This window comes from Fonticula alba, assembly GCF_000388065.1.
Source record: "Fonticula alba strain ATCC 38817 unplaced genomic scaffold supercont2.4, whole genome shotgun sequence".
NCBI lineage: Eukaryota > Rotosphaerida > Fonticulaceae > Fonticula > Fonticula alba.
In genome coordinates, this window is record NW_009242974.1 from 1,709,586 (window position 1) to 1,720,518 (window position 10,933).

At 66.1% G+C, this 10,933-nt stretch overlaps 3 protein-coding genes across 3 annotated transcripts; 2 read left to right on the plus strand and 1 right to left on the minus strand.

Moving 5' to 3' along the window:
* The first annotated feature begins 73 nt into the window (after positions 1-73).
* Positions 74-1,609, plus strand: H696_02902 (hypothetical protein). Its single transcript, XM_009496797.1, has 5 exons — positions 74-101; positions 231-349; positions 497-606; positions 722-1,163; positions 1,389-1,609. Exons 3-5 carry the CDS (start codon positions 517-519, stop codon positions 1,562-1,564), a joined length of 708 nt encoding a protein of 235 aa, XP_009495072.1. The 5' UTR covers positions 74-101; positions 231-349; positions 497-516; the 3' UTR covers positions 1,565-1,609.
* A 1,258-nt stretch (positions 1,610-2,867) lies between these two features.
* Positions 2,868-6,987, minus strand: H696_02903 (hypothetical protein). Its single transcript, XM_009496798.1, has 11 exons — positions 6,729-6,987; positions 6,367-6,586; positions 6,038-6,193; positions 5,827-5,921; positions 5,363-5,581; positions 5,157-5,229; positions 4,977-5,053; positions 4,741-4,906; positions 4,580-4,654; positions 4,127-4,416; positions 2,868-3,988 (listed from the first exon to the last, which is right to left on the minus strand). The coding sequence occupies exons 1-11, from the start codon at positions 6,810-6,812 to the stop codon at positions 3,089-3,091; spliced, it is 2,355 nt and encodes a 784-aa protein (XP_009495073.1). The 5' UTR covers positions 6,813-6,987; the 3' UTR covers positions 2,868-3,088.
* Positions 6,988-7,990: 1,003 nt separating this feature from the next.
* H696_02904 (hypothetical protein) lies at positions 7,991-9,846 on the plus strand (the record flags this gene model as incomplete). Its single annotated transcript, XM_009496799.1, has 7 exons — positions 7,991-8,092; positions 8,259-8,283; positions 8,370-8,452; positions 8,566-8,683; positions 8,806-9,027; positions 9,139-9,205; positions 9,444-9,846. The coding sequence occupies 7 exons, from the start codon at positions 7,991-7,993 to the stop codon at positions 9,844-9,846; spliced, it is 1,020 nt and encodes a 339-aa protein (XP_009495074.1).
* Between the last annotated feature and the right edge of the window lie 1,087 nt (positions 9,847-10,933).

Below are 10,933 nucleotides of genomic sequence, written 5' to 3' on the forward strand. Positions count from 1 at the left end.
CTCTCTCTCTCTCTCTCTCTCTCCCCCCAACCCCCCTTGCCGCTGTGCTGTGGCGCTAACCGTGTCTGTCGTCGCAGATTTTGCCGCGGGTGTCCTTGGTGGTGCGTGTGTCTTGCCTTTTTCCGCCCCTCGCTCTCGGCTCCCGTGCTCGCTGATGCTTGCCCCCCCCCCCGACTAACCCCAGCCCCACCTCCATCCCCGCTTCCCTTGGTGCGGCCCCGGCACGACAGGCATTTCCGGCATCATCGTTGGCTATCCCGCCGACACGGTTAAAGTCCGCCTGCAGTCGGGCATCCCCCCGGGCCAGTCGACCCTCGGGTGCTTCGCGCACATCTTCAAACATGAGGGTGTGCGTCTGCATCGGGCCCCCGGCCCCAAGTTCCGGCCTCGGCCAGGCACACTGACGGGTGGTGGCAGTGGCAACAGCCTCGGTTCCTCTCCCCCCCCCCCGCCCCCCCCCCACGCTCACTGACCGCTCGCGTCTCCCCACCCGCAGCTCCGTGGCTTCTACAAGGCATGAGCTCCCCCGTGGTCGGAGTCGGCCTGATCAATGCCATCCTCTTCGGGGTCTACGGCCACACCCTGCGCCTGCTGGCCGATGAGAATGTTCGTGCTGCGCCATGCTGGCCGCTTGTCATCGCCTTTTTCACGTGCGCCGATTGCGCGTCCGCATGGGCCTTTATTTACCCCCGTTCACCTCCTCCCCGCCCCCTGGATGCAGGACAACTATGCCATGGGCGATGACAGCGCCGCCCCGGTGAGCCACATCTTCGTGGCCGGCTCGGTGGCCGGACTGGTCAACACGATCATCGCTTCGCCGCTGGAGCTGGGGAAAATCCAGGCACAGAACCAGCTCAACACGGCCGAGGGGGCGGCCTTCCGCGGCCCGCTGGCCTGTTTGCAGGACATCTACCGGGCGCGCGGCCTGGCCGGCTGCATGCGCGGCTTCACGGCCACCATCCTCCGTGAGACCCCCTCGTATGGGGCCTACTTTGCGGCGTACGCGGTCCTCTGCCGGGCCATGACCCCGGAGGGGGCCTCTGTGCGGGACCTCGGCTGGGGGAAACTCCTGCTGGCTGGCGGCATGGCCGGCATGGCCGGCTGGCTGAGCACCTACCCGATTGACGTGGTTAAGACCCGGATGCAGAGCGCCGAGGGCCTCGGTGCGTATCCATCGCGGGGGGGCGGGGCTGTGGTGTCTCCCCTCCCCCCGATGGCCTGCTTATCTTCCCCCAGCGCCAGTGGCTGCGATAGTGCCCCTCTTCCTGCCAGTCACACACACACACACACGCACACAGACGCACGCACACACGCTGACCTCGCGCTTTGCTTGATCGTCCCCGTCCTTCCTCCCCTCGCCGGCCTCTCGGTGCGATGGGCGTGTGTAGTCTACAAAAACACCTTCGAATGTGCCAAGCACTTGGTCCGCCACGAGCCGGCGGCCATGTGGCGCGGCCTGACTGCCACCCTGGTCCGAGCCTTCCCCACCAATGCGGCCACCCTCTTCACATACACCATCGCCATGCGCATGTTCTCGGATCTGCATGCCTCGAACAGCGACTAGGTGAATGCGCGTGTCTCTGCGCCCTGCGGCGGCGGCGGCGGCGGCGCCGCCACCGCCGAGGCGCTTGTGTGTCCTTCTCTGCCCCTGCGCTCGCCTCTCCCGACCGGGATCGCATGTGCTCGGCCGCGGCATCCCTCTGATAGACCCGCGTGCGCGCCTCGACCGGTTGGCCGGGCACAGCACCTCCTCCCCCGGACCCAGAGGGGGCGGGGGAGGCCCGCGTGCCGGCCGGCGCCGTCCAGCAGATGTCCTCCTCTCCCTCGCTTCGTGTCCCCTTCCCTTCCCTCCCCGCCCCATACATGTATGTATGCCCTGGGGCCCGACTGCCCTCCCCCAGCCCTGTCCTCCCGGGCCGCCTCCGGGGGAGGTAAAAATGCCAATAGACTCCCCGCACCCCACATGCCCTCTCCTCCCCTTGTCATCTCTTGTTGCTTTTTTCTTTTTCTTTTTTTTTCCGTCGGCTGGCACATCGCCACGTCCTGGGGCGTTCCATCCGCCGCATGCTCCCATTCCTGCCTCCGCCGGGCGGGTGTTTCCCCCTGGGCCCGGGCACGAGGCCAACGCATGACGGCGAGTGCCAACGAACGCACATCGGGTTCCAGCGGCACTTGTGATCACGCTTTTTCTGAGGGCGAGAGTTGTGTTTTCCGCGAGCGGACCATTGCCAGCGCGGCGCTTCATAAGCCGATGCGCCGGGTGGTGTGGTTGGGCTCGGTCGCCCCCGGTGCCTTGCGCCCCGGGGTGCGTCCGGGTCCGCCCTCCTGTTGGCCTTGACGAGTGCCAGTCGGGTTCCGAGCAGACCCCCGAGGGCTAACCCCCAAGGAGGCGGGCAAGTCGCGGGGCTTAAGTGCGCCGTCTTGCCTGCCGAAGGGTCGTGTCCTCATCACGGAGCCTCGCCATAGGGAGACATAGCAACAGGGGGCGCCCCGCGACGGCCGTTGGCTGATCCCCTCGAAGTAATACTTCACTTCGGGGTGAGGATTGCCTTTGGCTGGGGCGGCCCCTACTCCGTATATTTCATGTTCTTTCGGGAGCCACTAGCGGGCAGTGAACCTGAGAATAACCATATGGAGGCCATTCCTTTCTTCTCTTCGTTTTTTTTTCCTCGCCGCGCGGAGAGAGTGCGCGCAGCGGGCCGCGCTTTTCTTGCGCCGGGGTCGGTCGAGCCGGTCCTCGCCGCCCGGGCAGCGGCGGTGAGGGGCAGGAAACCGCCCGTCCGCGGCACGCCCGGCGGTGTCTGATCATCTGCCGGACGGCCAACACCGCGGGGGAGGGAGAGGCAACAGGAGAGATGCGCGCACGATGGGAGGTGGATGTTGATGTGTATTTTGGGCCCTCGCCTGGACCTGCGCCCCCTCTCGGGGACAGGACGAAGCAGGATGCACCCAGCACAGGGGAGGGGGCGGGCGGGACCCCCCCGGGAAAGCTGGGAGGCAGCACACAGGCGAGGCGAATGATGGTGTGGGTGTTTGCAGAACAGGAGGGCCCCTCGCCCGCGTGCCGGCCGAGCCGGCCGGTCTCTCCTCACTCGACCCGAGGCGCCAGCGACTCCGACAGCAGCGACGTCACGTCCCGGCCGGCCAGCAGCTGCGTCGTCAGGGTGATGTAGTCGCGCGTCGGGGACACCGACGACCCGGCGCGACCGGCCGGGTTCTGCATGGCCACCGAGGAGTACCCCGTCAGGAAGCGCAGGGCCGCCACCTCGGACCAGGTGCACCCGCCGAGGTAGACCACCAGCACGGTCTTCGGCTGGGCCGGCTCGGCGCCGGGCGGCAGGCCCGGCCCGCCGGTGGTGCCCGTGACCACCGCCGCATCGAGCGACATGTCGAACAGCGGCCCGGGCAGGCCGGCCGCGCGGAGGGCCTCGTCGATGGCGCGCCAGGCCGGCCGATCGGCGATGGCCGCCTCCGGGTCGACCGGGGTCCCGGCGCCCGGACCGGCCCCGGCCCCGGCCCCGCCGGTTGACACGGCCGACACCGCGGCCCCGAGCCCCAGGTTCAGGTTTAGCCCGGCCCCGAAAGTGGACCCCAGCGAGGCGGACAGCATGCCGGCCGCCGTGGAGGCGGTCGACCCGCGCTCCGACCCATACGCCGCGGCCAGCATCCGCTCCACCAGGCGCACCGACAGCGGGGCATACCCGGAGTGAACGTAGGAGATGTCCTCCGGGGCGGTCTCCTTGACGTCCTCGTCGAACAGATGGAAGTGCTTCCGCAGCCCGGGGTACGCGCTGGGGGTGCTGAGCCCGGGCCCGGCGGAAGCCCCGGCCCCGGCCCCGGAAAGGAAGGACCCAGGCCCCAGGGAGGGCCCGGCCCCGGCCGCCGGGCCGGGGCCATACGGCAGTGCCGGCATCGTCACTCCCTGGCAGAAGATCAGCCCGGCGCGTTCGAAGTTCAGCAGGGTGTAGATGATTTCGTAGCCATACGACTGGATGCGGGTGTGTGTGTGTGTGTGAGTAGGCATGCGGACAGGAGGGCGAGGCTGCGGACCGGGCCGGCGCGCATCGGCAACGGCCGGCGCATGGCCCCGACAGGAGGACAGGACAGAGGGCGAGAAGCCACGCACCCCGACCAGGTGCGCCCGCAGGGTCTTGTACACCTTCGGCTTGAGGCCGCCCTGTGTCAGCGACAGGAGACTCATCAGCCGGAGCACGCGCTCCGCCGGCACCACCTTCGAGCCAATGCCGGTGGTGGCGGCGATGCTGGTCCCGGACATGGGGCCCAGCTTGGACGCGTGCGATCCGGCCCCACTCAGAGGGTTGGTCCGGTTCAGGGGCAGGGCGTCGGACTGCCGGAAGATCAGCTCCTCCAGTAGCTCAAGCGTTTGCTCCAGGTCCTCGGACTGGCTGAGAAGGCCTGCTCATTCCCCGCAAGCGAACCGGGGGGAGGCCGAACGGGATGGCCAAGGTGTCAGATCAGGCGAGAGGGATGAGCAGCCGGGGGGGGGGGGGGGGGAGGAGGGGGCGGAGCGGACTCGCCGACACCCCGGGAGGAGCGGAAGCCCGAGCCCGAGACGCACCCTGCTCCGTTTGCAGAGCACGAAGGAAGTCCGAGTCGCGTGTGGCCGCCATCAGGTGCTCGGCCAGATTGGTGTCTGTCACAGGGTGGGAGGAGGGGAGGTCAGGCGAGAGAGCGGGAAAATGGCCGGCAGCCGCGGGAGAGAAGGCCCACTGGACGCACAGACACCGAGAGACTGGTGTTCCTTTTGCAGGCCGCCCAGGTCCGAGACGAATTCCCGGATCTGGGAGATGGTCTTGGCCGCATGCCGGCGATCGTACTGCTGGTCGATGCGCGTGGCGCTCCGGTGGAGGGCCGGCCCGACGGCCGCCAGATTAAGGTCCCGGATCTGACAGGGGCGGAAGCAGGGGGTCAGGTCCGGCTGGTGGCGGGCGTGGTTCTCCTCCCCTGCGACATACCGAGGAGTAGAGCGTGTCCGAGCTGTCCAGCATCGCGAGCTTCTGGTCGGACACCGCCGGCTTCAAAGGGAGGAGACCTGGCGAGCGAGGCGGCGGTGACCCAGGGATCATGGTTAGAGCCGAGGGCCAGGATGCGCATGTCGGTGTGGGGAGAGGCAAGAGGGCAGAGGGAGGTCGCACTGGCGTCAATCCCGAAAAAGTGGTCAATCAGCCCCTCAAAGGTGAGAGTCTGCACCAGGGGCGAGATGGGGTCCTGTGGGCGGGTAGGCGGGTTAGAGGGCGGCGGGTGCGGCGCCGGAGGGCCGTTGTGAGGGGGGAACCGAAGGAGGGGGTGGCGGGCAAAGATCCAGCAGCAGCCAGAACGGTGGTCGGCCAGTCGCACGCACCACCATGCGATCGATGATGATGGCACAGTCGATCTTCCCGGCACCGGCCAGGCCGGAGGAGGAGGCAAGCAGATCGGAGTCGGTGGCAATCCGCCGAACCAGGCTGGCGCACTCGAGGGCACGCGGCCCGACACCCATAATGCGCGGAATCGGACCGTAGAAGGTCTTCAAACGGAGGAGGGCCATGGCCGTGCTGTGAACCACCTCATGAGCGGTATGCTGGCGGCGAGTCGGAGGGGCGGCCAAGTGACATGGCACATAGAGAGAGAGAGGGGGGGGGGGAGATCATGAGAGGGAGGGTGTGAGGGCAAGACAGCACATGGGTGACCCATTAGCCAGGGGTAAGCAGAGATAGGTGTGCATGTGGACGTGCGCAAATACCGACATGCATGCTTGTCGATGCATGCGTGTGCGCTTCGGACAGTGAGAGAGGGAGAGGGAGGCAGGAGGGAGGTGGAGCGCACCAGGGCCATATCGCGGAAGGACCCGGGCATATGCATGCTGAGGAGATCCACGTCGAAGGGGAACATCGGAATGTCGATGTTGCGGATCATGGGAGCTACATGCGGAGGGCACGGTCAGATCGGGGCACCGGGCGCACGGGTCCAGGATGATGTGTAGGCATGTGTGTCTGAGAGGGAGAGAGAGAGAGAGAAAGCACTTGAAGGCACGCACGAGGAGACAGCTCGGTGAGGAGCATCTTCTGGCAGAGGCTCTCCACCCGAGGGAGGAAAAAGACGGTGTAGCTGCGGTTCATCAGCGCCGAGGCGACGGTCGGGCTGAGCCGCGCCGAGGCGTCCTGCACGGCCTGCTGATCGGCACGGATATAGTCTTCGCGGGAGGAGCAGGAAGAGGGGGGGGGGGGACCGGAGGCAAAGCCGCGCACAGGTCAGTGGCCAGAAGTCGAATCCAGGTGAGGCACACATCGGGGACATGCCCGAGGGGGAGAGGTGATGGGCACGGTGGAGGGCCAAGCAGCGAGAGAGGGAGCGAGGAGACTGTACCAACAATGTGCTTGACCATGCCCAGGTCCGGCCGGCAGAGGAAGAGAATGTTAAGCTCGTCATTGGCCAGACGCTGCATGGCCATATCCAACGAGGCGGTCGAGGCGTCTAGCATGTAGCAGTTGGTCACATGCAGCTCGACGAGCTTCCGGAAGGGAACCAGCAGGTTGATGGCATTCATCAGGTACTTGTCCAGCACGAGGAGCTTCTTGCCGGAGAGCTGGCACACCCGGATGCAGCAGGAGGGACAGGGGACAGGGGGGTGCGCGCGTGCGCGCGCGTGTCAGCCACCGGCAGGACCGGATGCCAATAGTCGGGCGGAGGAGAGCGGCGAGGGGGAAGGAAGGAAGCATGCTGCGCACCTCCGACAGGGGCTTGACAATGGCATGGAAGCATTCCTGTCTCAGGGAGGAGATGCCGATCGGATCATTGAACAGGTGGTTCATCTTTGGCGAGAGGGAGGGGAACGCGGAGCAGCCAGCCAGAGGGGAGGGGATCCACTCAGCTTGTGAAGGTGCGCGAGACGAAGGGAAGAGGGAGGGGAAAAGGGGGGCGCCGTCGTCGAGAGGGCCAGCCGGCCGAGGGAGGGCAGATGAGCGAGGGGGAGGAGGAGGAGGAGGAGGAGGAGGAGGACAGGAGGCGAGGGGAGGGGACAAGCAAGCAGGCAAGCGGAGGAAAGCAACAGGGAGACGAGAGGGACGGGAGAAGGGGGGTGTCGCTGCATTCTCCTCCCCCCTCCGGTGGGGAGCCAGGATGGTTCATGGCGCCGGCCGAAGAGGCACGCTCCTGGGCCGCCCCCGGCAGACATTTCGCCCGGCCCCTTTGCCCTGGCGCTCCGGCTCCAGGCCCAGTGTCGCGCCGCCCGCCCCCCCCCCCCCCCGCCCCACCTTCGCCGCGTCCGGTCGGCCATTCATGCGGGCAGGCTTTCTTGCCCTGGGTGTGTGTTCGGCCACAACCTCAGAGCCGAGGGCAGAGGCGTTTGTTGTTTTTAGACGCGGCCGTTCTGCAGTCGCACGGGACTCGATCACATGTCACGGCCGCCCTTCTGCGATCCCCGACGGCCAGCGTTCCCTCCCGGTTGGCGGCGGCTGCCCGACGCAAGCGAGGGCGGCAAGCCGAACCCAGGGACAATGGCGTCCGACAAGGCGAGAGGGGGGCGGGGCTGTTCCGCGCACGCCCCCCCCCGCCCTTGGATGCACTTTGGTGGCTTCCAGGAGGGGAGTCTTGGTCATTTCTGGTGTGTGCGTGTGTGTGTGTGCGTGTGTGCGTGTGTGTGTACCCGATGGAGATCGCCTGCGACGGCCCCTTTTCATCCAGCATCCCGAGCCCCTGGCCGGAGTCCCAGCTAGTCGGCTCCTTCTCCCCCCTGCTCCCCTCGCATATTCCGCCGCCTCTCTCCCTCTCCCCCCGCCGCCCCTTTTCTTTTTTTTGCCCTCCTCTCTCTGTCTCGGCCCTCTCCCCGCCCACCGACACCGCTTCACGATGCTGTCGCGGTCGACGACCCCCCTCGCCCGGTTGGTTCTCCTAGCGTCCGGCTTGTTGCTGCTGCTGGCATCGTCGCAGCTGGTTCATGGCCAGGCGACTGGCCAGAAGCCCCCCGTGGCTTCGGCCCATGTCCATACCCATGCGAATCAGCAGCGGCAACAGCAGCAGGCCCACGGTCACGGCCACGGCCACGGCCACGGCCACGGCCACGGCCACGGCCACGGGCATGGCCATCATCATGGTGCGCCGAGGCATGCTCCTCCCTCTTCCCCTTGCTCGTGCTCCCATCTACCCTCCTGGGGCCCCTCCCCGCTGTGGCGCCTGCTGACGATGCTTCCCCCTCCGGTTGGCCTTCGGCTCTTGCCCGTGCATCACGGGCCCCAGGACATGGGCATGTTCATGCTCAGGTCCACTCGGCCGGGCATCACAAGCGTACGTTCCCGGGCCTGCCGCTTGCCGCTCCCTCCCGACCTGTGCCCCTCTGCCGTCCGAGCTCTAATCCGTCTCCCGTGCCCCAGAGTTCATGATCGGAGAACGGGTGTCCATTGAGTGCAAGCTCCCGAACAGCCGCATGTGGAACTTCTTCCCCCTTTGCATGGGCGTACGTATCCCCATGTGCCTGCTTTCGCGTTGCACCTGCCTCTTCCCCCCTTCCCCGCTGCTCCCCGCTTCTTGCTCACTGACAAACTGCCACCTGCACTTCGCCGGCCACAGGAGGACGACCGACTTGAGCCCCTCTCCTTCATCGTCGGCAAGGAGGGCACATATGATTGCAAGTTCACCCTGCCGCCGGCCATCCGCCAGGAGGCCGTTCGCATCCTCATGGCCAAGGGTGCCTGCTCTTCTTCTTCTTTCTTTTTTTTTCTTTTGCCTCTTTCTCGAATGGCGCCCCCTTTCTGACTCCCCCCCCCCCGCCTTCACCGCCTGCTTGGTCATCTGGGTCGCCGGCGTTAGAGCATATCGAGTGCCGCATTCCCATGACTTGGGATCGGCACTCGTACCTGCCGCTGATTTTGCCGGTGTGGTTCGAGTCGCGCCAGCTCGAGGCCGAGCCGGCCCAGCTGTCGGCCTTCCATCCCGGCCTGAGCAAAGGCCAGGTTCTGCATGTGAACACCCGGGCAAATTGGCTTTTCCACATTTACGATGGGTTCATCCTCGGCGCCACGGCATACCCGGGTATGTGTTTGATGTCTCGCTTCGCGCCGGTTGCCGAGCTCTGCCGATCACTTTGCTTGCCCTCCTGCTGGCCCTTTGCCTTTGACTGACATGTGGGGATGTGGGTGGCAGTTCGTGATGAGTTTGTTCCCGTTCGCGTGTCACTCAGCTCGCCCCTTCGCATGCATGGGTCGTACAGGTGCGTCTCCTCGACGGGTGTCCCCTCCTCCCTCCGCTGCTCGGTCTTTTGCCCTGATCTTGTGAGGGCCTCTCCATTTCCGCCTCCCTGCCGGCTCATCCTCCCTCCGACCTCCTCCCCGCTCGTGTGCTCTTTCTTTCTCTCTCTCTCTCTCTCTGTCTCTCTCCTGGGCGACCCATCCTCCCGCACGTTCCCTTGCCTGCGTGCCCGATGCCGATTGACCGTGTCTCTGTTGCAGCTGGCTCGCGGGGAACTCCTTCTTCAAGGCCACGGCCGCCAATGCCAACCTCATGTCTGTGGAGGAAGTCGTGGCCCAGATTAACAAGGATCTGGCCCGGAATGCGCCGACTCCCTCGCCCACGGCGGCTGGCACCGAGAACCGGGCCGCCGACCCGAAGGCCTCCTCCAGTGACTCGCTCGCCCGGCCGGAGTCCAAGATCCCCACGCGCACCGAGATCGAGACCCACACCCAGGCCAATGTTGTGGCCGCCTCGTACATGAGCAACTGGCCGATCAGCTCCATCATCTTGACCTTCATCACCTCCTTCATCCTGGGGCTGGTGGCCATCATCGGCATCTACCGGGTGATGATCAGCCCCTGGTACCATTCCGTTGTGCGGGAGCGCCTGAAGGAGGACTGAGGTGTGCCTGCGTGTCTGCCCGGTCGGCATGGATATCTTGGTGCGCGTGCGTGCCTGCGCCTTGCCATGATGGGTACATGGCCCTCCTCTCGCCCCCTTGGCAAAAGATGGCCGGCCACCTTTTGCCTGCGTCTGCTCTGCGACTCCGTGTGTCTATGTGTCCGTGTGTGTGTGTGTGTGCCTGTGCTCATCCCGTGCTGACGACCTGTACACCGGGCCTGGAGGCGCTATGAGGGCCCAATAAAAGCACCCTCTCTCTCTCTCTCTCTTTCTTTCTTTCTTTCTCCCCGTGCCCTGCCCTGGCTCTCGCCCCCCGTGTTGGCATGTGGGGTCGTCCTGGTTCCTTTTGCCCGGGGCTTGGTCTGGGCTTTTTTCGGCTCTCCGAAACTTGGGCCGATCACCGGCAGTCCGTTGGCACCAGGTACCCCTGATATTATTTCCCCCTCCGTTTCCCCCTGGGTGCGGGAGCCGGGCTGGCGGGCGGGGCGCGCCCCTCCCCCTGGCTCCCACCAGTTGTTGTTGTGCGTGCCCTCGGGTCCTGCGCCCCAGCGGGCCAGGCATACGAGCAATGCCCCTTGCTCGGTCGCGTCCCCGCTAGGGCAAGGGTGCTGTGATTTTTGACCGGCCGCCTTGCACCCCGAGGGCGCCACAGCGCCCAGGGCATGCCTCCCCTCCTTGTCGGCTGCTCGCACCACATATATTCTCTCCGTCTGATCCCCCCCCCCCACTACCTGTCTTGATCCCCTCTCAAGCCCGCCCGACTTGCCTCTTCGCCTTCCTCCCCCCCCCCCTCCTCCTCTTCTCGCTCCTCTTTCGCTGCGCATCCATGGAGGAGTTCTACGCCGCGGGGCTGCACCTGGCGCCGCCGCAGGCCGTCCAGCATGTGGCCGCCAAACGGGTGCAGAACTTCAACTACGTCAAGAGGTGCGCGCGCCGACGGGCACATGCACCGACGCACGCACGCACGCACACGCACGCACACACACACATACACACACATACACACACACACACACACACACACACGCAAAGACAAACATACGCATATGTATGGCCCGTGTGTCGCACATCTGACCCCTTCGCCCCA

What these genes read in the sequence shown, in the direction of transcription:
- H696_02902 (XM_009496797.1), top strand. Translation starts at nt 517, where the DNA reads ATGAGCTCCCCCGTGGTCGGAGTCGGCCTGATCAATGCCATCCTCTTC. An exon ending in GCCTGCTGGCCGATGAGAAT is followed by an intron (nt 607 to 721) that starts GTTCGTGCTGCG and finishes CCCTGGATGCAG; the next exon opens with GACAACTATGCCATGGGCGA. An exon ending in GCAGAGCGCCGAGGGCCTCG is followed by an intron (nt 1,164 to 1,388) that starts GTGCGTATCCAT and finishes GGGCGTGTGTAG; the next exon opens with TCTACAAAAACACCTTCGAA.
- H696_02903 (XM_009496798.1), bottom strand. Translation starts at nt 6,812, where the DNA reads ATGAACCACCTGTTCAATGATCCGATCGGCATCTCCTCCCTGAGACAG. An exon ending in CATGGTCAAGCACATTGTTG is followed by an intron (nt 6,194 to 6,366) that starts GTACAGTCTCCT and finishes CCTCCCGCGAAG; the next exon opens with ACTATATCCGTGCCGATCAG. An exon ending in CCTCACCGAGCTGTCTCCTC is followed by an intron (nt 5,922 to 6,037) that starts GTGCGTGCCTTC and finishes CTCCGCATGTAG; the next exon opens with CTCCCATGATCCGCAACATC.